Below are 26011 nucleotides of genomic sequence, written 5' to 3'. Positions count from 1 at the left end.
TATACTAGTGGTTCTCAACCTCGGTTCTCAAGAACCCCCAACAGTTCATGTTTTCCAGGTCTCCTCACAGGATTGCAAGTTAAATAATTTGCTCCACCTGTGGGTCTTTTATGATGTGTCAGTAAGTAATGAATACACCTGTTCAACTGCTAGGTGACCTGGAAAACATGAACTGTTGGGGGTACTTGAGGACCAAGGTTGAGAACCAGTGCACTATACAATCTATCTCCCCAAGGCCAATTGGACCGGCCACTTTACAGTGCATACACCCAATACGTTGTCTTCACCCGTTGCTCATTACATTGTCCCATCTGATGTGCTGTACGTCACTTAGGACAATGTGATGTACGATGCAGTGCACATCATATAGTGTGTACGCAGGACACATGACCACATGATATGTTAGATTCTGAAGTATGGCACTGTTATAAATGACTGCACAGTGTGTACAGGAGCAATCTGGTACAAACCTCTTACACAATATATCATGACGTCATTTAGAAGATAGCATAGTGTGTACGCTCTTTATGTTGTGTTCTGGGATTAGCAGAATGTGTTCCAAAGTCGGTGCAGTGCCATTATACCCTGGGGTGCAGCAGGGCACATGCAGGAGTGCCATGAGTTGGTGTTCCAGAAGAAAATCAAATTAGTTATGTGCCAATGCTTGTGGCTGCCAATCAAAAAATACCTGGATAAACAGTAGCACAACCCTGTACATCCCCACTTAATCGAACCTACGGATGACAGATAAACACCCTTTACTTACTTTAATAATTTTTGCGGAATTTCTCAAAAAGAAACTTTTGGCTTACAGCTGCAAGAAAAAAATGCTGATATTCTAGGCAGCCATGATTTAGGAAAGTTTGGGAACCACTGGTATAGTGTGAACCCAGCATAAGCTTTTCGGAGCTTGTTGAATTGCGGAAGTCAGCTGTTTTCATGTGGCACTATGGGGGACAGCTGTATGCAGAGGTATATGGGTTCCACACAGGAGGGATCTGCAATATCCCAAGTGATAAATAGCTCGGTTACCTAAGTCTGAGCTACACATGCAGAGGTAGCCAATCCGCAAGGATATCCTGGGAAACATTTTAACAAATAAGCCCAAAAGACTTTTTGAATTTATATTTTATGTGGAGTGAGATTTCTTTTGCCTGATGCTTCAGCAATAAACAGATAAACTGCAGATGTGTCTTCATACATCTAGCCTCAATATGCTACACAGCAGGAGATGCCTGGCAGGAGTGAGCAAACAGGTCCCATGTAACTCTGCTAGCGTTGGGCATCTTTTATTTGCCAAAAAGGTGGCTTAGATGCAACGCAAAGTGACTAGGATGCACCAGGAGGCTGATTAATTTGATTTGCAACACTTGCATATCTGGTTGCGTTTGAGTCTGTATATGAAGCAAAAAGGAACTTGACATGGAAAAAAGTCGCTCCATCATAGCACTTTATATGCGGATTCAGTGACTCAGTCGTACACAGATATACAAGTGTCATATCAAATTAGTCTCCTGGTACGTCCTCAAAAAGGACACCTGACGCTAGCAGTCTCTCACTGGACCTGTCGTGCCAAGAGGGGTGTTTGCCAAGATTACAGCAAAGATGTATGAGTACACATCTGTATAAGCTTACCTCCCTTTTTGTCTGTGAATAGCCAACAATGTTTCACTATTGTATTTGAGCCCAATTGTGAAGTTCTGTGGAGTATCCTAATAAAAAGCCTAAGTAAATATTATTAATAATAAGAAAATATCTCTTTTATTAATAAAGTATAACATTTTAATAAAATGACTTAACTGGCTGCCAGATATCCTGCAAAGTCTTCTGAAATGGAGCAGTATATAGATGGATTCAGACTGTAATGCCTCAGACTCGTTAAAGGTGAATTCCTTACAAAATAGACGTTATGAGACCTGTTTAGGCGATAAGAACACACATGCACACCCTTCCATACAAGAAGGAAGAGGTTTAGTGATTGTCTAGATCCTCAAATCAGGAACGTCAGGGTGGGATCCCTGTGGACATAAGAGAAATCACGTTATCAACGGTAAGTTCTTACCATAACGTCTATTTCTCTCGCTGGGTCCACAGGATTATCCAAAGGATAACATTGGGATTCCCAAAGCCAAATTTTAGTGGTGGGGACGCTCCTGATTACACAGGAGGACCTTTCGCCCGAAGTCTGCGTCATGAGAGGCAAAAGTATCCAAGGCATAATGTCTGATGTATGTGTTTATGGAAGACCATGTGGCTGCCTTCCATATCTGTTCTGCTGAAGCACCCTGTTGTGCTGCCCATGAAGAACCTACCTTACGTGTAGAGTGTGCAGAGACATTAGCCGGAATAGCGAGATCTGCATGAGAATAAGCTTCTGATATTACCATTCGGAGCCATCTCGCCAGCGTCTGTTTACTAGCAGGCCATCCTCTTCTATGAAATCCGTAGAGGATGAAGAGAGAATCTGTTTTCCTGATGGCACTAGTACGATCTATGTAGATTCTTAAAGCTCGGACTGCGTCCAGCGACGCTTCTCCCGCAGATAGTCCCGATACCTGAAAAGATGGGACTACAATCTCTTCATTCAGGTGAAACTTTGGAACCACCTTTGGAAGATAACCAGATCTCGTTCTGAGAACTGCTCTGTCTGGAAAAAAAACTCAGGAAAGGAGACTTACACGATAACGCTCCTAAATCTGACACTCTTCTGGCTGACGCCACTGCCAGTAGAAAAAGCACTTTAGCTGTTAACCATTTAAGATCTGCTCTCTTAAGCGGTTCAAACGGAGGACCCTGGAGAAATGTAAGAACTAAATTCAAATCCCAGGGAGCTGCAGGAGGAACAAATGGAGGTTGAATATGTACAACTCCCTGAAAGAAAGTACGTACATCCTGTAAATCAGCAATCTTTCGCTGAAACCATACAGTTAATGCTGATACTTAAACTCTCAAGGAAGCCACTTTCAAACCTTTATCCAATCCTGCTTGAAGGAAATCCAAAATCCTGGATACTTTAAAAGAACTTGGATTAAAAAATTTTCCAGTACACCAATGAATATAGGCTTGCCATATTCTATGATACACGCGAGCTGAAGAAGGCTTTCTTGCTCTAAGCATAGTTTGGATTACTTGTTTTGAAAATCCTCTCGCTTCTAAGATAGAGGTTTCAACAGCCACGTCGTCAAAGACAGGCGATCCAGGTGACTGTGACAACAAGGACCCTGCATTAGCAGATCTGGACGTTGAGGGAGCAGTATTGGTGCTTCCACGGACATTCTTAGCAGATCTGTGTACCAATGCCTTCTTGGCCAAGCTGGAGCTATTAGAATTATTGCTCCTTTTGCTTACTTCATTTTTCTCACTACTCTGGGTAACAGAGATATTGGAGGGAACAGATATGCCAGATGAAATTTCCATTCTACCTACAGTGCATCTACAAGGACCGCTCCTGGGTCCCTTGATCTCGATCCCTACCTTGCAACTTTGTTGTTTAGACGAGACGCCATGAGGTCTATTTCTGGTAGACCCCATCTGTTCACTAGTGTCTGAAACACTTCTGGGTGTAATGCCCATTCGGTTTCCTGAATGGTGTGTCGACTGAGAAAATCCGCTTCCCAGTTCAGTACACCTGGGACGAACACTGCTGACAATGCTGGGAGATGGAGTTCTGCCCATCTTAGAATGGGAGTTACCTCCTCCATCAGTCTCCTGCTGTGAGTTCCTCCTTGATGATTGAGGTACGCTACTGCCGTCGCATTGTCTGAGCGAATCTGGACCAGTTTTCCTTGCAGACTGTCCTTTGCCTGAACTAGAGCCATGTAAATGGCCCTTATTTCCAACAGATTTATTGGCAGGCGACTTTCCCTTGCGGTCCATTTTCCCTGGAACCAAAGGCTTCCGAGTACCGCACCCCAGCCCTGCAGGCTGGCATCTGTTGTCAGGACTTGCCATTCTTTTATCCAAAAGGGTCTCCCCTTGTTTAAATGGTCTGTCTGTAGCCACCACGCTAGATACCTTTTTACGTTTACTGGAAACTTTATCATCTGCTTTTTTATTGTCTGATGATTTCCGTTCCATTTGGTCAGAATAAGGTGCTGCAATGGTCTGGAGTGGAATTGCGCATATTCCACCATGTCGAAGGTTGATACCATCAGACCCAACAGTCGCATTGCTGCATGGACTGACATTGTCTGGGCGTGCAACGCTTCCTGAGCCATGACCTGCACCTTGACTACCTTTTTCTCTGGTAAGAGAACTTTCTGTAGGTCTGAATCCAATATGGCCCCCAAATGAACCATCCATTGTGACGGATTCAGAGACGACTTTTCCCAATTTATGAGCCACCCGTGTCTCTGTAAACAAACTATTGTCTGTTGAAGATGGCTCAAAAGTAAATCTTGCGAATGTGCTAAGATTAACAGGTCGTCGAGGTATGGGAATATTCTTATCCCCTGTTTGTGCAGACAAGCTGCCATAACCACCATGATCTTGGTAAACACCCTGGGTGCTGTTGCTAGCCCGAAGGGCAAAGCCTGGAACTGAAAATGTTCCTGGAGGATGGCAAACCTGAGGTAACACTGATGAGACAGTGCTATAGGCACATGTATGTAATCTCCCGGTTCCATAGCCAACATTATGGAGCGTAACGTCTCCATGTGGAACTTTGGGATCCAAATGTATTTGTTCAACATTTTCAGATTGAGAATTGCTTGATATGACCCATTTGGTTTCTGGATCAGAAATAGATTGGAGTAAAACCCCTGTCCCCTTTGTGATGGAGGTACTGGGACAATCACACCTGACTGCAGTAATTTTTGGACTGCTTCTTGCAGGGCATTGGCCTTCGACTCTATACGAGACGGGCTGGTGCAAAAAAATCTTTGAGGAGGCTGCCTCCTGAATGGGAACCCATACCCCTGAGATACCACCTTCTGCACCCAAGCATCTGTTGTTGACTGTTGCCATATGTGTGCAAAATGAAGGAGTCGGCCCCCAACCCTGGAATCCTCCAGGCGGAGGCCCGTCACTTCAGGCTGATGGTTTCTGTTCAGGCTTGGAAGCTGGCTTTTTGCTAGCCCACTGCTTCTTACCCCTGGTTTTAAACTGGGGTTGCTTAGACTCCTCTTTAGCTTTCGGTTTGCTAACGAAATGAGCAAAACTTTGAACCCTTGGACTTAGGGTTATAAGTAGCCGGAAATCTGACCTTCTTTGACTCAGCCTCTGATTCTAGGATATCAGATAATGGTTTCCCAAACAATATATTACCAATGAAAGGCAATGCTTCCAATTCTTTCTTGGACTCCGCATCTGCCTTCCAGGTACGTAGCCAAACTGCTCTGCGAGCGGCTACTGTCAAGGCTGAAGCTTTAGAAGAAACTGTACCCATATCAATTGCTGCTTCTTCCAAGTATTGGGCAGATTGTTTTAAACGGCTTAAATGATACTCTTGCTCCCTAGTAGGAGAAGAGATGTCATTCTCTAGTTCCTCTATCCATTCGCCCATTGCCTTTGCTACCCAGGCCGAAGCTATAGCAGGTCTTACCACTGCTCCTACTAGAGAAAATAAATTTTTCAAAAAACTATCTACACTTCTGTCTGTGACATCATTTAGCGAGGTAGATGACAGTGGTAAAGCAGATTTATGCACAAGTCGCAGAACATGTGCATCTACTTTTGGAGGAACTTCTCTTTTCGAACAATCCGCAGCTGGAAATGGATAATAAGAATTCCATCTTTTCGGAATCTTATATTTCTTACTGGGCGTCGCCCAAGACTCATCCATCATTTCAGTCAGCTCATCTGACGCTGGGAATTCAGTTTTCACTGATTTTGTTCATTTAAACACATGTGCTTTAGATTTTAACACTGTCTTGGCCAGCTCTTCCAAAGAGAACAGCCTTCACAGCATTAATAAGTTCAGGTACATCTGTATCATATACTGTATCATCATCTGTTGTATCATCTTGTGTAGTCTGCCACATAGACGTATCTGTCTTAGTCTTACCTGTCCCTTGGTTGCTTGTAGAGGCTACTGGAACCAAGCCGTAGGAAGGAAGCTGCATGTTGGTGGTTGAACCAACTCCTGTTTTTTACTTTGCTGAAAAGCAAAACAGTTCACACACAAGCCCTCATAAGTGACCAATTGATCCATACCAATTAACCCTGTCTTACAAGATAAGCATGTTAGGGATGTAGGAGTGCTTGATAAATTCTCGTCATCACTTTTGCCGCTTACAGACATGGTAATAATCTGTTAATAACTACACAATTTGTGACTGAAAATCACCTATATATGAGTATATAGAAGTGAAATCAATCTGACCACAGTGCACCTGAATTGAGGGTCAGAACAGGACTGACGTTACAGAAAAGTCAGCACTCATACTAGCAGACAGTCACATGTTAAAGCATTAGACACTGTCATATGAGAATACAACCTCCATTACAACTTATAAATAAGTAGAAAAATTGTACTCCTGCTTTTAACTGGTTCTTTTTCAACATAACAAGCAGAAAACACAGTAATATACAGATCTCACAAGCATATGTACTAAAAATTAACAATTCATACTAACAAGTAGAGATAATTTTTAGTACTGTATACCCTTCCTCTGGAGAGCGGGATACAACGAGACTCAGCACACTTCCATATCCAAGCAAATGCGCTCGTAAGACGCTAAGTGGATTCAGACGCTACTGATGTACACTACTGCTCCTGATAACGGACACAGTTGCTCACTGACGGACACGGATGCTCAGCGACTTCCACGTGTACGCAGACGCTAAGGCCTGCGACTCGGTCTAGGCGGGATCTCTAGTGTACACAACCGCAGTGTCTAAGCTGCGACCGAGTACCCTCGTGGTAGCGTCTGAGACGGAAGTGAGGTCATTCAGTTCATGGACGGGATACGCGGAAACTGGTCATGAACTCGGAGGAGGGGCGGCCAGGAGGGCGTCTGAATCCCCCTGTTGACTTAAACTCTAAGGATCGCGGCCTCTACCTAGTCCTGGCGCCTATGATCCCTGGAGCGTAGCGCTGTCGCACTCGAGATGTTCGGCGCATCCACACACTGTTTGTAGTCTCCACCAATACAGTGTAGATGTGTCCGGACCCCCCTAGTAAGAGGAAATCCATAGACTTACCGTCCCCCCATGCTCCGGCCACAGCCTGGTTACGTCTGCTGGACCTGCTAGAACATCCGACACAGACGCCCGTCGAGACAGCACTATTACCGCGTAGGTAAGCGTTGTTGCGACCCGGTGGGAGTTGCTGGAGCGACTTTTTCCAGTATGCGTTTAAGACGCTGTTAAGAAAAGTCGCTCAAAAAAAGTAAGTCTATAAAAATAAAATAATAAAAGCTTGAGGCTGCTTTATTCACAGCAGCCCTGTGACCATGCGGCTTCCTGCCGCACCAAGCAAAAAACTGATCTGACTGAGTCAGTGGGCGGGATTATATGGGGAAGCCCCGATGCATCCTGGGAGGCCAGAAAGCTCATGACCGTGTTGGTGCCATTTCCGCTGTCGCTCAACCATATCCCAATGTTATCCTGTGGATAATTCTGTGGACCCAGCCAGAGAAATGTAACATTTGATCTGGACAGCAACTTACAAGCATATGATATCTGACATATTGGGCCTAATTCAAACCTGATCGCTAAGGTGCGTTTTTTGCATCTTTGCGATCAGGTAGTTCGCTGTGAAGGGGTGCGATTGCTTGTGCAGAGAGCTGCACAAACAAAAGTTTCTGCAGTCTCTGCACAGCTCAGGACTTACTCAGCCGCTGCAATGATCCGGCCTGGAGCCGACGTCAGGAAGCCTCCCTTCAAACGGCTGGACACGCCTGCGTTTTCACGGACTGGAAACAGTCAGTTGACTCCCACAAACGGTCTCCTCCTGTAAATCTTCCTACGATCGCCAGTGCAATCGCTTTCGTCGTCCATCCCATCGCAGTCCGGCGCTCCCTGGCGGGGCCTCGCGCCTGTGCATTGCGGCGCATGTGCAGTTCAGACCCGATCGCTTGAGCGAAAATGCACAGCAGCGATCGGGTCTGAATGACCCCCTTTATCTTATAAATTACATTTATAGTGCAGCATTCAATGTCCTACCGAAATCTCCAACAGGCCAACACTGTCTCTACTCTGCTGTTTGTCTGATTCCAGTGACCAATAACCTCTTCTGTGTTTCTGCCATTATGGATGTAAAGTCATTGGGGAAGCTATCAGCATGTGCTATGAAACAGGTCAGTCTTAAGCTGATATCCTATTAGCACTGAGTTACCCCGGGGCTACCCTATTGGCGCCGTAAGCTAGCACTTATCGGGGATTCTGCTTCACACACAAAGCAGAATCCCTGATAACCAGCCTCCGGAGAACCGTTATCGGACCCGAACACACGGGTCTGCGATGTTATCACGGATCCCATGTGTTATCGGCCGTTAACGGGTGACATACCGCACAGTAAAAACGGGCTGTAATAGCATAGCCTGATAGCGTTGTCGGGCTGAAAAGCCAGTTATTACCGTGTGGTACTGTAACTCACCACACCTATCAGGATATAGGCCTTAGAGAGAGGTGCAGCACTGGCCCCTCAAAGCCTTCATTGGGGCCTGCTGCATCCGAGGATTAACGCACGAATGTTAAGCAGGAATATCTTATCCATGTTAGTGAGCTCCGTCAAAAACCTATATTTTAGAGGTTGATGTATTCAGCAGTGAAAAGAGCAGAGAAGTGGACAAGTTGCCCCTAGTAACCATCCAGCATGTAGCTATGGTTTACAATGTACTTGCATGCTACATCAAAGCTGATAGGGGCAAATTCTACACTGTTTTCACTGCTTGATACACCAGCCCATTAGGTTTTTAAACCTTCATCCAGTACTATTACAGATGTGTCCTCTTACATCTTTGCTCCATGCGCTACAAGTCGCGCTACACATAAAGCATGAGTGCCGTGTAACTCTGTAGCACTGAGCATCTTTTTTTTTTTTTTTGCATTTTTTTCCGTGAAAATGCGTCCTATTACATTACAACGTAATGTACAACGTAATGTAATAGGACGCACAGGCAGCTTCTACTGCTTAAAATGATATGCAGCAAGCCTATATTCTGTGAATGACTGTGGGACTAATTCAGATCTGATCGCAGCAGCAAATTTGTTAGCTAATGGGCAAAACCATGTGCACTGCAGGTGTGGCAGATATAACATGTGCAGAGAGTTAGATGTGGGTGGGGTGTGTTCAAATTGAAATCTAAATTGCAGTGTAAAAATAAAACAGCCAGTATTTACCCTGCACAGAAACAAAATAACCCACCAAATCTAACTCTCTCTGCACATGTTATATCTGCCCCACCCTCAGTGCACATGATTTTGCCCATTTGCTAACAAATTTGCTGCTGCAATCAGATCTGAATTACCCCCTGCAACGTGGCATTTTGGGTATCCGTTCACATGGTCGACCATGTTATGGTCGACAGTCATTAGGTCGACATTGACATGGTCGACACATGAAAATGGTCGACACATGAAAAGGTCGACATGAGTTTTTTAACTTTTTTTTTCTTTTGGGGAACTTTTCCATACTTTACGATCCACGTGGACTACGATTGGAACGGTAATCTGTGCCGAGCGAAGCGAAGGCACCATGCCCGAAGCATGGCGAGCGAAGCGAGTCATGCGAGGGGATGCGGTGCACTAATTGGGGTTCCCAGTCACTTTACGCAAAAAACGACACCAAAAAAAGTTAAAAAACTCATGTCGACCTTTTCATGTGTCGACCTTTCATGCGTCGACCATTTTCATGTGTCGACCATGTGTCCACGTCGACCATGTCAATGTCGACCAATAGTGGTCGACCTAATGACTGTCGACCATAACATGGTCGACCATTCATACCGGAACCGGCATTTTGGATGCAGATAGAGCCACAATTACACACAGAATATAGGCATACTGCATAGCATTTTAATCAGCAGAAGCTGCTCATGCATTTTCACAGAAAACGCAAAAAAGACGCTCTGCACTACCGAGTCCCTTCAAAGCCCGTCTAGCATGACTGCAGGAAGGATGTAAGAAAAAAATACATACATTTGTATGTATTTCTCCTTCATATGTATTATTACCAGTTATTTACATAGCGCACAATCCGCAGCGCTTTACAGAAAATATTTGGCCATTCACATCAGTCCCTGCCCCAATGGAGCTTACAATCTATATTCCCTACCACATGTATACACATACATACACACACGCTAGGGTTAATTTTGTTGGAAGCCAATTAACCTACCAGTATATTTTTGATTGTGGGAGGAAACCGGAGCACCTGGAGGAAACCCATGTAAGTACGGGGAGACACGCTTATTTATTCTTTCTATAAAATAATGTACTATAGTGAATAGACTGCCAGTAGATGTATGCACAATGCATAGCTACATGTATATTATTTTTTAGAGAATTATTGTTTTAATACTTAAAATAAATTATGCATTTTTTTTTTTTTTTTATTCTCAGACTGGGTTGGTACAATATTGGCCTCCAACATAATTACTTTGCTACATTTGTATTGCAATTCACCTTTCACAAACACAGTGGCTGACAAGCTCATTAATATACACACAAATTAGAATAGTGACGCGTGGGTGTTTCCATAAACAGCAGGAAAATAAGAGTTGCTGGATCTCTAAGGGACACGGAGACTGTCACTCACCTTCTTACTGACAGAAAGCAGGAGAGACATTTTTTTATTACAGGCCATGTAAGAAACCACTTCGCCTCCCAGGGGCCCAGTCACTGTAAGACATACACCTAGCAGTTTTATAATGAAAATCACTGCAGCTGCCTATTAAACAAAATATTACAGCCAACATTAGTAGAACCACTTATGGGTATATCAATTAAAGTCGGATCCATTCCGACAAGCATTTGTCGATGGAGTGCAGCGGCTATTGCGCAGCATAGCAGGAGGATGGGGCATCGCTGCCAGACCTCACAGCAGCGTCCACCCGGCTCCAGCAAGCGGGACCTCGCTTGCTGGAGACGTGTGGACGCTGCCGTGAGCAGTGGTGGTGCCCCATCCTCCTGTTACGCTGCTGTATCCGCTGCTCTCCCCCGTCTCAATTCGACTGTTTTTAAAGTCGGATTGAGTTGGTCAGGAACGGCCAAATCCTGTCGATCCACGTGCTTTCCGACTTGTCGGAAAATTCTGGAGTGTACTGAATAGGTCGGAACCACGTCCGACCTAATAAAGTCGAAAACTGCCGTCTTTCCGACAGACAGCAGCTTTCGACTGCAAATATACCTGTAAGGGGGAATTCAATTAGGCGTGAAAACGCATTACGTTAATGCACTTACCATGTGATAATTCTGCATATCGCCAGTATATGCATTCTGTTTATTGTGCAATTCAATAAAAAAAATAGAGAAATCGGAATTCTGATGCTTGCTTTTATTACAGTCGGTAAGCACAGGTGAAAATTAGGAAATCTGCCGGAACCCCCAAAAAAGACAAATTAATATAGGCTAACAATATTCAAGATCAATTATTGGCCATAAAAAAGTATTTGAGGTTCTTAAAATGTGTTAAATGGCTGTTATATGCATTATTCTAGAACACTGAAAAAATCTTAGAAAACTATTTTTGGTGCAAAAGAGATGCTCTACTTAAATTAGATATACAAAATGGTAATAGTATTTTTTTTGGGTCATTGTAAGACACTTTTTTTTTTTTAATTGCCCCCTCCCCAAAAAAATAACTCCCACCTGCTCTACTTAAATTAGGGATACATAAAATTGTAATAGTATTTTTTTGGGGTCATTTTAAGACACTTTTTTTTTTAAATAGCCCCCTCCCCCAAAAAATAACTCCCACCTGCAAGCCTAAACACACCTGTCCAAATCATAAAGCATCCCCATATACCCCAATTTCCTGCACTGTGCATTTATTCACCCACAAAATTACATCTCATTATTAGCCAAATAAAAATAATTAAAATTAGTGCCTAATTAGTGATTAAGGGAGGTGTCTCAGTGATTGTGAACCAAGTCCCGGTATTATTACCTTAAATCAGGGATTTTCCCCAGCTCAAGAGGTGGTGAAAAGAAAACCCCATTAAAACCTTTGAAGAATTAGCGTGGGTAAAGTTTTACATATAATTGGATAGATCCGTTTTCACAAATAATGATAAATGACTGTTTTTCACGTGAAAACAGGTTATTGCGTACAACTGAATCCCCTTCCTAAATACCTAATAATATTATACTATCACCAACAATAATATATGTGTATGGTTATATATGCCACAATGTATCATCTTTAACTGGTAGGACCCTGTGGAAGTGACACAAGTGGCAAGTGTACATACATGTATCCAGAACAACGAATGTCAATCTTGTAGGTATTCCTGTAATCTGACTGGTGAAGTAAACTAAGTATTTTGCATACTGGTTTACAGGCCCCCCCGGTGGAATTCAGAACAGCTTTATACCATTTCACATACAACTTAATAATGTTTATTTATATACTGCCAAGGTTATCTAACCATGTCCACATCTGTGTGTAACTGGTCGAGTATGAGAAATAAAATATCTTCATCCCAGCAGACCAGGGCCAGTGACTGTGCCTTACCTAGGCAGAGCTAAACCTGGAGGGTGGAGTGATCTACTTGTCGGCCTCACAGTTTTGGACACCTGTGCCTAAACTTACTGTCTTAATATCAATATTGAAAGCACATGAGCACATCTTCAAAATGCTACAGGGTTAACATTCTAGTCCACGTGTAGTCAACCAATGGCCCTCTAGACCTATTCCCACAGGATGCCCAAGCCTGACAATAGATAGTGATCAAGTTTTCTGCATTGCACATTATACATACTGGAAAATATACATCTGTAATATAAGCCAATCATCATTATAACTCTAAATATTGGTGGAGCAGAACACTGGTTCTGCAGTATCCAATCACAGCTGTCACAATGCATGGTTGATGAGCACTGTATGCCGCCGTGCTGGAAACTGGCTCATATACATGCTGTACATGGAGTTAATTAGACCACACTGAGAACAGCGCTACCAACTGCAAACTTTAAACCTACACATGTTGGCATTGTGCCAGCACAATATATCATGTAATGCAGTCCATAACACTTACATTTATACATAATTAAAAAGTTTGTGGAAACAGCACACTACTTGGCAAGTACAAGTACGATAACTATTGACTTCACATAAATTCTATGAGGTGTGATTTAATGTGAGACATTAAGATCTGTCCTTAGAACAAATATATTAGTCCCAGGGATTCACATGGTACAGTAGAGAAGAAAAAACAATCTAATAGCAGTAGGAGACTGTGTTGGTCACTTACTACACCATAGACAGAACAGACACTGATTGGGGTAACCAATTAGCCACGATAATGGGATTTGCCATAACTTGGTATTCAATTAGCTGCGAAAAGTCTTCATTGGGTTTATTGCAAATTTCTCTTTACCATCTCTGAGCAGGTGATAAGTAGTGCAAAATCCCTATTTTAAGGTAAAAATATGGGTATTTGGTTCAGAGCCCCTGGGACATCCCACTGAATGACTAATTACATGTTTTTAATTGGCCAATAATTACATGTCATTTTGGGGGGTCAAACAAAGGAAAGGGATGGAAATTGTGGTACAAGGTATGGGAAAGGTATGTTGGGGTGCTTTATGAGTGGGACAAAGTGTAAAAAGACTTGCAGGTGGGAGTAATCGGTCCATTTCCACTTTTCTTTAAAAAATACCCTAAAATTACCCAAATATATACTTAAACCCATTTTTATGTACCCCAAACGTAATATGAGCACTTATTTTGCTCATATAAGTGCTCATATTAAGCTTTCAATCATTTTCTCACATGTCTAGAAAAGCCCTCTGCTAGTTAGGGCCCACACATAAAACATGGAACACAATTTCTGATGGCGCTAATATTAGTCAGAATCAGAAATATTAAAGAACAGTATAAAATATGTAAAATGTATTTACATTTTCCACACAACAGACATAATCAAAACTTTATCCACACAGGGAAATATATATATTCCACACTTGAATCTTGACAGATACACAGCAGGTCTCTATCATTGCCTTATTTTATTGGTGAACACCACTATACCATCCAGCAGGACTATCACAAACAAGTTCAGTAGTGTTCCTTGTGATCTTTTGCATTTTGGTCCAACACGATTGTTGGCTAGTACATCTAAATAATCCCTATAAAGGATCATTTTTATGAATGAACTGTGTATTCTTTTATTTGTTTATATGGGAAAACAAATGTGATACTTACCCCTGAGGAATTCCTTTGGGACGAAACGTGTTGGGTTCTGTGTCTTCTTGATACATACATCACCTTTTTTGAACAACTATTTGGCAAGAAAATTCTGCTTGATTAAATTAGAACTATTTCATCATTAGAACTTGAAGCATTGTTACATTATAAATATGAGCAGTGTTATGTACTGGCAGATTTTATCTAACAGTTTACAAAACTAGAATACCTCTGTTTCTCACGGCTCTTTCCCCGGTAATGCTGGGAAACAAATAGAAATAACAGTGCACTCATCTCGCCCAATCAATACCTCCATTCCATTTGAGCAAGGTACTCCAAAAAAGCTAAAAACAATCAACACAAGAACAGGGGCTATGAATTTCTATGAAATAATCATCACACTGAAAACACACACACACACACACACACACACACTTGAAGCACCACAGAACGCTGACAATTTGCAGCTAGCTGCATTGTGACCAGCGGCTCTCAAACCATCTTATTAAAATATCATCAGGTCACTGCAGCGAGTCTGGATTGCAGGAGCTGCAATCAAAGGGACAGGGGAACAAATGCATATGCACAATCATGTTAGTATAAAGACTGCTAGCGCATTGTATTACAAAAGCAATTAGAAAGCCTTTAATGTATATTTTCTAATTTTAACCTCATCATTGCCGCTAGGAGCAGAGAAATCACTGGAGAAATGAATGCTTTCTGCACTAATGGACGTGCATTGCCTTTTAAATTAATTCCACCACAAACATATTACAACACTCGGGTGCTTAGGTATGTACTGATAAATCCTGTTTTTATAATATTGTAGATCTGCAAAGTTTGGGATGCTCTGGACACCGGCAGAACTGAATGAAGCCACACTGCTTTTTAAAACACAATGATTAATCATTTCTAATAGTGTTCCTGCACAAGAGTTATTTCTTGGAACGGTAATCTAACTGGAGCATTTGAAATCCATGGAAATGATGTGCTGGGGTCCTGCTCGGCAGTAATCACTTAAGCAAACGTATGGATTTATAAAGAGATCAGGAGGTCATAGGTTCATCATTTCCTAATCAGAGCTGCATACAGTATATCTGGAATGAGACACAGCTGCATTGCTGGTGCACTTGTTAACCATTCCTTCCACAGCCCAGCCATTAATCATAAGACAGATCTGTGTATGTGTACACATGACGAGGTCTTATACATTAAGTTACGGTCAATGTCAGGTTTGAAAACTTACGTTCTGGGAAGTTCCACTATATCACATCTCTGTGCATTAAGGTTAGTACAAGTCTAATGAATTATTGCTTTAATTCTGTTGAGTCAATATGTCACATAAAAAGAGGTTACTGATCATGTAAAACATAAGTGTTCCCTGGTACAAAACACAAGCATCACAGAAAGAGCTGCAGAGAGAACAGAAAGGCCTCGGTGTGAATGGCTTATATGAGACCCAAGCATTGGATATTCTCTGCTCTTTGCAGCTTGACTATAAATTGTTAGGACAGGCATATTTGTAAGTCAAAAGCATGAGCCAGCACATCTGAGGAGCCAGAGAGAGCGTCAGTGGCTGAAACAGCAGAAGAAAAAGCACCGTACCTTTAACCAGTCTTCGCAGGATTTGACAACGACATTTGAAAGAGACAGCTATCATTCTTCTTTGCTGCTTACCACCGGTAATGCTCGTACACAGCCCAGCTCGGAGAGATGTAGCAGCAGAAGCACAAGCATACAAATTCCTTGCGCGTATAACAGGAGAAGGTAGTCCCAGAGGGGAGTGACACGGTTTGATTCCTCCTGGCTGATGCAGAGATCAGCTCTGTGTCATCTAATGACACTGTATCAGTCACACAGCTCCACGCTGCCACTTCAGCAAGGAACCTGCAGCAATGGATCAGATGCCTAACGGGAACGATTCCTCCGTTGGTACAAGCATTACATGGAGGCAGGTATGATGATGAGCAGGATGGAGCAAGCTCCTTCTCTCTGGGTTACTCCCATTCATGCTCTGAGTGCGGCTGTGTCTGACATGGGAGCTTAGACTGTAGAGGGCCGTGCATTCTGTAAAACAGCAGCTCTCTTTCTCCATCAATGGGATGTTCCTATACTGGAAGCTTTAACTGCTGCAGCGCTGAAAGACTGTGACATTTTTCTTAACCCTTTCTTTAGCCATCAACCCTAATTTCACATTGTAGTTGCATGACCATGAATTATTCATCTTATCGTATTGGTCACAGTTTGGGCTTTGAATAAATATCACGCTATTTTGTTTGAATCAGTCAAATTTGCAAAGGAAAGGTAAATGCAAATGTACTGTACCCTTGGACATGCAGTCTATGGGGGACGCGGTTATGTGACCGTCGGTCACAATACCAACGCCGGCATCCCGCTCGCTCAATAGCCCGCCAGTCTGCACGCCGACCAACAGGGACTATTCCCACTTGTGGGTGTCCACGAAATCCATAGAGTAGGAATAGAAGCTGTGGCGAGCGCATCGAGCCTGCAAGGGGCTATGTTGCGCTTTCCCGTCGACCCGGCACTGGCTGCAGTGAGGCACACTCAGAAAATGGGTGCCGTGGCTATTTTCCGGTGATTCGCTGACGCACAATAGAGATGTCTTCTGGGAACGTGGCTTGGGCATCCTATTCCCGGAGACCTGCGCAGGCACAGTAGACTCTGGCACAATGCCAGAGTCTACTGCACCGCCGGAGAAGAGGGGGCCCATTCTTAAAGCGCCTCTACATCACTCCCACCATATTCATGATACTGCTCCTGTTCACATGCAGTCCTATCGCCACCAACACTCACAGTAGTGGACAGATCACTGGTTCCCACATTTAACTCCTGCAACTGAGACAATTCTAAAATCCTGATTGGCTATCACAACCTTTTTCAAAACAGTATACACACAAAGAGGAAGCGAGTATTTAACTAAAATGGTGCTGAGGTACTAGTACTGTATGTGTACTATAAACAACAGATATACAGAATTACAGTCAACATACAGCACAGTACCAAACCAGTTACTTTGGAGCCTAACTATTATGACAATGGGTCTGTGCAGATGAAGGGGTATATTCAATTGGTGTCGAAAACTGCCGTCTGTCAAAAAGACGTCAGTTTTCGACTTTTTAAGGTCGAATCGTGATTCGACCTATTCAGTCCTGTTCGGCAAGTCGTGTAATTCGACTTGCTGAAAAGCACGTGGATCGGTGGAATAGCTGCCAATCCACGTGCTTGTGTCAAAAACGGGGCCAAAACCGACAAGCTTTGGCCTCCTTTTCGACCATCTCAGTCCGACATAAAAAAATGTCAGACTGAGATGTGGGACCCAGAGGAGGAGAGGGAAGGGTGGGGGGGGGAGAGCCGCAGGGAGACGGGGGGAAGGCAGCGGGCATACAGGGGAGATAAGCGCTACAGGAGGATGTCACACAGCCGTGCCGCTCACGGCAGCGTCCCCACAGCTCCAGCAAGTGAGGTCACGCTTGCTGGAGCCGAGTGAACACTGCCGTGAGGTTGGGCAGCTGTGTGACATCCTCCTGCAGCGCTACTGTAGCGCTGATCTCCTCCGTCTGTCCGCCGGCTGTCCCCGCTGGTCTCCCCGCGGCTCCCCCCCCCCTCTCCTCTGGGTCCCTCATCTTAATTCAACTTTTTAAAAGTCAACCGAAGATGAGATTTGAATAGGGTTTGTCGGAATGGATCCGACCCTAATTGAATATACCCCGAAGGATCTACACCTCTGTGAGTTATGGACAGATACAAAACTGCCAGAGCAATTAAATTTTGATTTGGTTATCGACAAAGAAACTGCCCCCACAAGCCCTATCACAGCTACTTAGTAGTGGCTAAATATTTACACTGTCAGATTTGACCTGCCAGTGTTACGGCGCATGTGTGAACTGAAAACAGGCATGCACAAACAGGGCCAGAAGACTTTGAATCGATTCCTCTTTGGCTCTGGGACCTAAAGTTCAGTTGCTGTAATCAAACTCAGAAAATGTTTGTTTTGTGGTTGGTTGCAGCAAGGTCGAATGAATTAACACTTGCGCAACTTCAGACGGAAGTAGCTGAACAGTAACGGAGGGTTCCCTCCTTGCAACCTAGGAAGTAGCAGGTGTGTGGGAACAAACGCCATCTGAAAATGGTGCAGGTTCCTGCAGTCGAGATCCGAAAATTTTATATTTTCAGAGCTAGATGAATTTAGGTCCCTATACTAGTGTATTGGGACAGCAGGCCAGATTGGGAGTGAAAGGTAAGCAGGAGATATCCGTGATATCTGCTGTGTTACCTTTAGAAAGAATACCCCTGAATCTTAATTTTTACCCGATTTTGTATAAATTAAGTGATACTGAATAGACCCCTTAACGGACGATTATTTGTCGCCAAAACTGGTCAGAAATTGTCGGGTTTGTCTACAATGTAATATGGCTTAAAAAGCTTTTTTAAAACTATATTTAATTATTATTAATTTTTTTAATATTCTTAGGGAGTGTCTCGCACCACTGCGTGTCCATTAGCCCCCATTATAAAATAAACATTTTTATTCCCCATTTTTTGCACCCCCCCCCCCCTTCCTGTGGACAGTGTATATATATTTTTTTGTATTATTGAAAAACATTTTTTTAAAAAAGCGTAATTTCACTATTTTACACCCCCTTCCCTCCCTAATATGCAGAGAGCAGCAGCTGCCGGGAACATGCTCCACTGCGGGGGGAACAGCGCTGACATCCCGGCGGCTGCTGTTCTCTGCAACCGCCGGGCACATACAGGGGTAGCGGTGCTGACATCCCAGCAGCTGCTGCGCAGTCCTAGTAGCCGCCGGGTGGGAGGGGGTGATGCCGGGCTTCCCGATCACTGTCGTCACAGTGATCGGGACACACTAGAGAAGGAGCCATAAGCCCCATAGGGACTGGGAGGTCCCTCTTACATTGCCTTCCCACAGCAGCACAGTGGGCGTTTCTGACTGGTCACATCAAATGCGACCATGCCAGTCAAGTGGTTAAAGAGCCTGCACTATACTGTACAATACATTGGTATCTCTGCATACCATGCACCACTGCATATAAATAGCAAAGCAATGTAAAATATTTGTCATAAAAAAACAAGCCTTAAAATGCATATTAATTGTAGGCAATGCTCAAAATTACTTCAAAAAAATAAGAATTTACTCACCGGTAATTCTATTTCTCGTAGTCCGTAGTGGATGCTGGGAACTCCGTAAGGACCATGGGGAATAGACGGCTCCGCAGGAGACTGGGCACATCTAAAGAAAGATTTAGGACTATCTGGTGTGCACTGGCTCCTCCCCCTATGACCCTCCTCCAAGCCTCAGTTAGGACACTGTGCCCGGAAGAGCTGACACAATAAGGAAGGATTTTGAATCCCGGGTAAGACTCATACCAGCCACACCAATCACACCGTATAACTCGTGATAGGAACCCCGGTTAACAGTATGATAACAAAAGGAGCCTCTGAACAGATGGCTCGCAATAACAACCCGATTTGTGTAACAATAACTATTTACAAGTATTGCAGACAATCCGCACTTGGGATGGGCGCCCAGCATCCACTACGGACTACGAGAAATAGAATTACCGGTGAGTAAATTCTTATTTTCTCTGACATCCTAGTGGATGCTGGGAACTCCGTAAGGACCATGGGGATTATACCAAAGCTCCCAAACGGGCGGGAGAGTGCAGATGACTCTGCAGCACCGAATGAGAGAACTCCAGGTTCTCCTCAGCCAGGGTATTAAATTTATAGAATTTTGCAAACATGTTTGCCCCTGACCAAGTAGCAGCTCGGCAAAGTTGCAAAGCCGAGACCCCTCGGGCAGCCGCCCAAGATGAGCCCACCTTCCTTGTGGAATGGGCTTTTACAGATTTAGGCTGCGGTAGTCCCACCGCAGAATGCGCCAGCTGAATAGTGCTACAAATCCAGCGCGTGATAGTCTGCTTAGAAGCAGGAGCACCCAGTTTGTTGGGTGCATACAGGATAAACAGCGAGTCAGTTTTCCTGACTCCAGCCGTCCTGGAAACAAATTTTCAGGGCCCTGACTACGTCCAGTAACTTGGAATCCTCCAAGTCCCTAGTAGCCGCAGGCACCACAATAGGCTGGTTCAAGTGAAACGCTGACACCACCTTCGGGAGAAACTGAGGACGAGTCCTCAACTCTGCCCTATCCATATGGAAAATCAGATAAGGGCTTTTATAGGACAAAGCCGCCAATTCTGACACACGCCTGGCCGAAGCCAGGGCCAACAGCATGACCACTTTCCACGTGAGATATTTCAAATCCACAGTCTTAAGTGGTTCAAACCAATGTGATTTCAGGAACTCCAAAACCACATTGAGATCCCAAGGTGCCACTGGGGGCACAAAAGGAGGCTGAAAATGCAGAACTCCTTTGACAAAAGTCTGAACTTCAGGCAGTGAAGTCCGTTCTTTCTGGAAGAAAATCGACAGGGCCGAAATCTGGACCTTAATGGACCCCAATTTGAAGCCCAACGTCACCCCTGCTTGCAGGAAATGGAGGAATCGACCCAGTTGAAATTCCTCCGTTGGGGCCTTCCTGGCCTCACACCAAGCAACATATTTCCGCCAAATGCGGTGATAATGTTTTGCGGTGACATCCTTCCTGGCTTTGATCAGGGTAGGGATGACTTCCTCCGGAATGCCCTTTTCCTTCAGGATCCGGTGTTCAACCGCCATGCCGTCAAACGTAGCCGCGGTAAGTCTTGGAACAGACAGGGCCCCTGCTGCAGCAGGTCTTGTCTGAGCGGCAGAGGCCAAGGGTCCTCTGAAAGCATCTCTTGAAGTTCCGGGTACCAAGCTCTTCTTGGCCAATCCGGAACCACGAGTATAGTTTTCACTCCTCGCCTTCGTATTATTCTCAGTACCTTGGGAATGAGAGGCAGAGGAGGAAACACATAAACCGGCTGGTACACCCACGGTGTTACTAGAGCGTCCACAGCGATCGCCTGAGGGTCCCTTGACCTGGCGCAATATATTTTTAGCTTTTTGTTGAGGCGGGACGCCATCATGTCCACCTGTGGTCTTTCCCAACGGTTTACCAGCATTTGGAAGACTTCTGGATGAAGTCCCCATTCTCCCGGGTGGAGGTCGTGCCTGCTGAGGAAGTCTGCTTCCCAGTTGTCCACTCCCGGAATGAACACTGCTATCAGTGCTAACACATGTTTTTCCGCCCATCGGGGAATCCTTGTGGCTTCTGCCAATGCCCTCCTGCTTCTTGTGCCGCCCTGTCTGTTTACATGGGCGACCGCCGTGATGTTGTCTGATTGGATCAGTACCAGCTGGTTCTGAAGCAGGGGCCTTTCTTGGCTTAGGGCATTGTAAATGGCCCTTCGCTGCAGAATATTTATGTGAAGCGAAATCTCCTTGGAAATTTCTTCCCTGTGTGACTGCACCCCAGCCCCGAAAACTGGCATCCGTGGTCACCAGGACCCAGTCCTGTATTCCGAATCTGCGGCCCTCTAGTAGATGAGCCCTCTGCAGCCACCACAGCAGCGACACCCTGGTCCCTGCCGACAGGGTTATCCGCTGTTGCATCTGGAGATGGGACCCGGACCATTTGTCCAACAGGTCCCACTGGAACGTCCTTGCGTGGAACCTTCCGAATGGAATTGCTTCGTACGAAGCTACCATTTTTCCCAGGTCGCGTGTGCATTGATGTACCGACACCTGTCCCGGTTTTAGGAGGTCTCTGACTAGAGATGACAACTCCTCGGCTTTTTCCACTGGAAGAAACACTTTTTCTGGTCTGTGTCCAGAATCATTCCCAGGAACAGAAGACGTGTCGTCGGGACCAGCTGTGACTTTGGGATATTGAGAATCCAGCCGTGCTGTTGCAGCACTTCCCGAGAAAGTGTTACCCCCACTACCAACTGTTCCTTGGACCTCGCCTTTATCAGGAGATCGTCCAAGTACGGGATAATTAAAAACTCCCTTCTTGCGAAGGAGTATCATCATGTCGGCCATTACCTTGGTAAAGACCCTCGGTGCCGTGGATAACCCAAACGGCAGCGTCTGGAACTGATAGTGACAGTCCTGTACCACAAACCTGAGGTACTCCTGGTGAGGAGGGTAAATGGGGACATGCAGGTAAGCATCCTTGATGTCCAGAGAGACCCTGTAATCCCCCTCGTCCAGGTTTGCAATAACCGCCCTGAGCGATTCCATCTTGAACCTGAATCTTTTGATATATGTGTTCAAGGATTTTAAATTTAATATGGGTCTCACCGAACCTTCCGGTTTCGGTACCACAAACATTGTGAAATAGTAACCCTTTCCTTGTTGAAGGAGGGGTACCTTGACAATCACTTGCAGTGAATACAGTTTTTAGATAACCACCACACTGCCTCCCTGGCAGAGGGAGTTGCCGGTAAGGCAGATTTTAGGAAACGGCGGGGGGGAGACGTCTCTAATTCCAGCCTGTACCCCTGAGATACTGTTTGAAGAACCCCGGGATCCGCCTGTGAAAGAGCCCACTGTGCGCTGAAATTTTTGAGACGAGCCCCCACCGTACCCGGGTCCGCCTGAGCAGTCCCAGCGTCATGCTGTGGACTTACCGGACGCAGGGGAGGACTTCTGCTCTTGGGAACTAGCTGTGTGCTGCAGCTTTTTCCCTCTACCTTTTCCTCTTGGCAGAAAAGATGAGCCTCCAGCCCTCTTGCTTTTCTGGGGCCGAAAGGACTGTACCTGATAATACAGTGCTTTCTTTTGCTGTGGGGTAGCTTGTGGCAACCAGTTTGATTTCCCAGCAGTAGCTGTGGAAACGAGGTCTGAAAGACCATCCCCAAACAGTTCCACCCCCTTATAGGGCAAAACTTCCATGTGCCGTTTTGAATCGGCATCGCTTTTACATAGCGCTTATTTGTGATGCCAGCCGGCAAATATCCCTCTGTGCATCACGCATGTATAAGACAGCGTCTTTTATATGCTCTATTGTCAGCAAAATATTGTCCCTATCCATAGTATTATCCGACAGGGAATCTGACCACGCAGCTGCCGCACTGCACCTCCATGCCGAGGCAATAGCTGGTCTCAATATAATGCCCGTGTGTGTGTATATAGCTTTAAGGGTAGTTTCCTGCTTTCTATCAGCAGGTTCCTTTAGGGCGGCCGTATCCGGAGACGGTAGTGCCACCTTTTTTAATAAGCGTGTCAGCGCTTTATCTACCCTAGGGGGTATTTCCCAACGTGACCTATCCTCTGGCGGAAAAGGGTACGCTGCTTAGAAATTATCAATTTCTTATCGGGGGAAGTCCACGCTTCCTCACACACCTCATATTAATTTCTCAGATGCAGGAAAAACTACAGGCAGTTTTTTCTCACCAAACATAATACCCTTTTTTGTGGTACCTGGGGTATTATCAGAAATGTGTAATACATTTTTCATTGCCTCAATCATGTAACGGGTGGACCTATTGGAGGGTACACTAGTCTCATCGTCGTCGACACTGGAGTCGGTATCCGTGTCGATATCTGTGTCTGTCACCTGAGGTAGCGGGCGTTTTAAAGCCCCTGATGACATTTGAGACGCTGGAACAGGCACAAGCTGAGTAGCCGGCTGTCCTATGTCGTCAAACCTTTTGTGTAAGGAGTTGACACCTTCCATAAGTCCATCCACACAGGTGTCGACCCCGCAGGGGGTGACATCACATTCACAGGCATTTGCTCCGCCTCCACATCATTTTCCTCATCATACATGTCGACACAGCAGTACCGACACACAGCACACACACAGGGAATGCTCTGACAGAGGACAGGACCCCACAAAGCCCTTTGGGGAGACAGAGGGAGAGTATGCCAGCACACACCAGAGCGCTATATATCACAGGGATATCACCTATAGAGAGTGTTTTCCCTGATAGCTGCATTATTATAATATACTGCGCCTAATTTTTGTGCCCCCCTCTCTTTTTAACCCTTTCTGTAGTGCAGGACTGCAGGGGAGAGCCAGGGAGCGATCCTTCCAGCTGAGCTGTGAGGGAAAATGGCGCCAGTGTGCTGAGGGAGATGGCTCCGCCCCTTTTTTGGCGGGCTTTCTCCCGCTATTTTAATAATTCTGGCAGGGGTTAATATACACCTATATAGCCCCTGGGGCTATATATGGTGTCAGTTTGCCAGCCAAGGTGCTATTTATTGGTGCTCAAGGCGCCCCCCCCCAGCGCCCTGCACCCATCAGTGACCGGAGTGTGTGGTGTGCATGAGGAGCAATGGCGCACAGCTGCAGTGCTGTGCGCTACCTTGGAGAAGACAGAAGTCTTCAGCCGCCGATTTTCCGGACCTTCTTGCTTCTGGCTCTGTAAGGGGGACGGCGGCGCGGCTCCGGGAACGGGCGACGAGGTCGGGTCCTGTGTTCGATCCCTCTGGAGCTAATGGTGTCCAGTAGCCTAAGAAGCCCAAGCTACCACCACTTAGGTAGGTTCGCTTCTTCTCCCCTTAGTCCCTCGTTGCAGTGAGCCTGTTGCCAGCAGGTCTCACTGTAAAATAAAAAACCTAAACTATACTTTCTTTCTAGGAGCTCAGGAGAGCCCCTAGTGTGCATCCAGCTCGGCCGGGCACAGAAATCTAACGGAGGCTTGGAGGAGGGTCATAGGGGGAGGAGCCAGTGCACACCAGATAGTCCTAAATCTTTGTTTAGATGTGCCCAGTCTCCTGCGGAGCCGTCTATTCCCCATGGTCCTTACGGAGTTCCCAGCATCCACTAGGACGTCAGAGAAATTAGATTCCATTCTAAAACCACTATGGACATTGGGTTGGGTACGGTATCACAACTGTCAGAATGTCGACAGCAGGATCCAGATAGTGAAATAGGCAGAAATCTTTGGTAAGTATTCTACAGCTAACCCTAACCACCCCCTACAGCCTAACTCTAAACATCTCCTCCCACAACCTAACCTTCCCGCAGTCTAACCCATCCCTCCCGCAGCCTAAGACTAACCCATCACTCCCGCAGTCTGACCCTATCCCCCCCCTCCCCCCGAAGTCTAACCCTAACCCACCACTCCCTCCCTAACCCTCCACTCCTAATCCTCACGCTTACCACTTCAAGTTGGCATTTACACCCGTCGGAATGATGTCGCTGCCCTTATTCCGACGAATGGAATTATGATCGTCGGGATGCCAACTACATCCCTGGGCATCACAGCAATCAAGGTAGAACAATAGATTGGAAAACCAAGGCACCTAGATAAGTAGAATCTGATTGGTTGCTATGGCCAACATCTCCACTTCTAGAAACCTGCACTTTAGTAAATATACCCCCAAGACTGCTGTAAAAAGCAATTTGCAGCTCAATTCCTCCAATTTTAAACCAAAAGAGCTGTAAACATGCATATGGGTATGTTGTATGTGTGATCTATTGTTCCTGCTGCTCTTTTAACATATTGATAATGTATTCTATATATATTGTTTCAAATGTAGGTTTTACACTTATTAGGGTACTTTGTTTCACTATCTTACTTTCAATTCCTCCAGCATTTTTGAGGACTATAAAATTTCAGGACCATCAATTGAGATATTAACAACAGGCACTCCATGAAAGGAAGCCCCCTCCCTCCACCTTCCTCCTTGCCGTACGGTACCTAGGAAACACTACAGAAGGGCAGGTGATGCCTGAGCGTGGCATTTCCTTTGATCATTTTCTATTCTACAACCTGTTTTCCATTTCCATAAACATGCACAGCA

General features: G+C 45.1%; 1 protein-coding gene across 17 annotated transcripts in view; it reads right to left on the bottom strand.

Moving 5' to 3' along the window:
• GRIP1 (glutamate receptor interacting protein 1) overlaps positions 1-26011 on the bottom strand; it is an 871453-nt gene that overhangs the window by 372296 nt on the left and 473146 nt on the right. The window contains exon 1 of one of the 17 annotated variants that reach the window (XM_063927527.1): positions 15899-16243. The exons of the other annotated variants lie outside the window; for them this stretch is intronic. Coding sequence (XP_063783597.1) covers positions 15899-15953 — 55 coding nt within the window. The 5' untranslated portion in view covers positions 15954-16243. Of the gene's footprint in view, positions 1-15898; positions 16244-26011 lie in introns of those variants that run through there. 17 annotated transcript variants of the gene reach the window in all.

Source organism: Pseudophryne corroboree, chromosome 6 (assembly GCF_028390025.1).
Source record: "Pseudophryne corroboree isolate aPseCor3 chromosome 6, aPseCor3.hap2, whole genome shotgun sequence".
NCBI lineage: Eukaryota > Metazoa > Chordata > Amphibia > Anura > Myobatrachidae > Pseudophryne > Pseudophryne corroboree.
The sequence above is the reverse complement of the archived record's forward strand: the minus strand, read 5'-3'. Positions and strand labels throughout refer to the sequence as shown.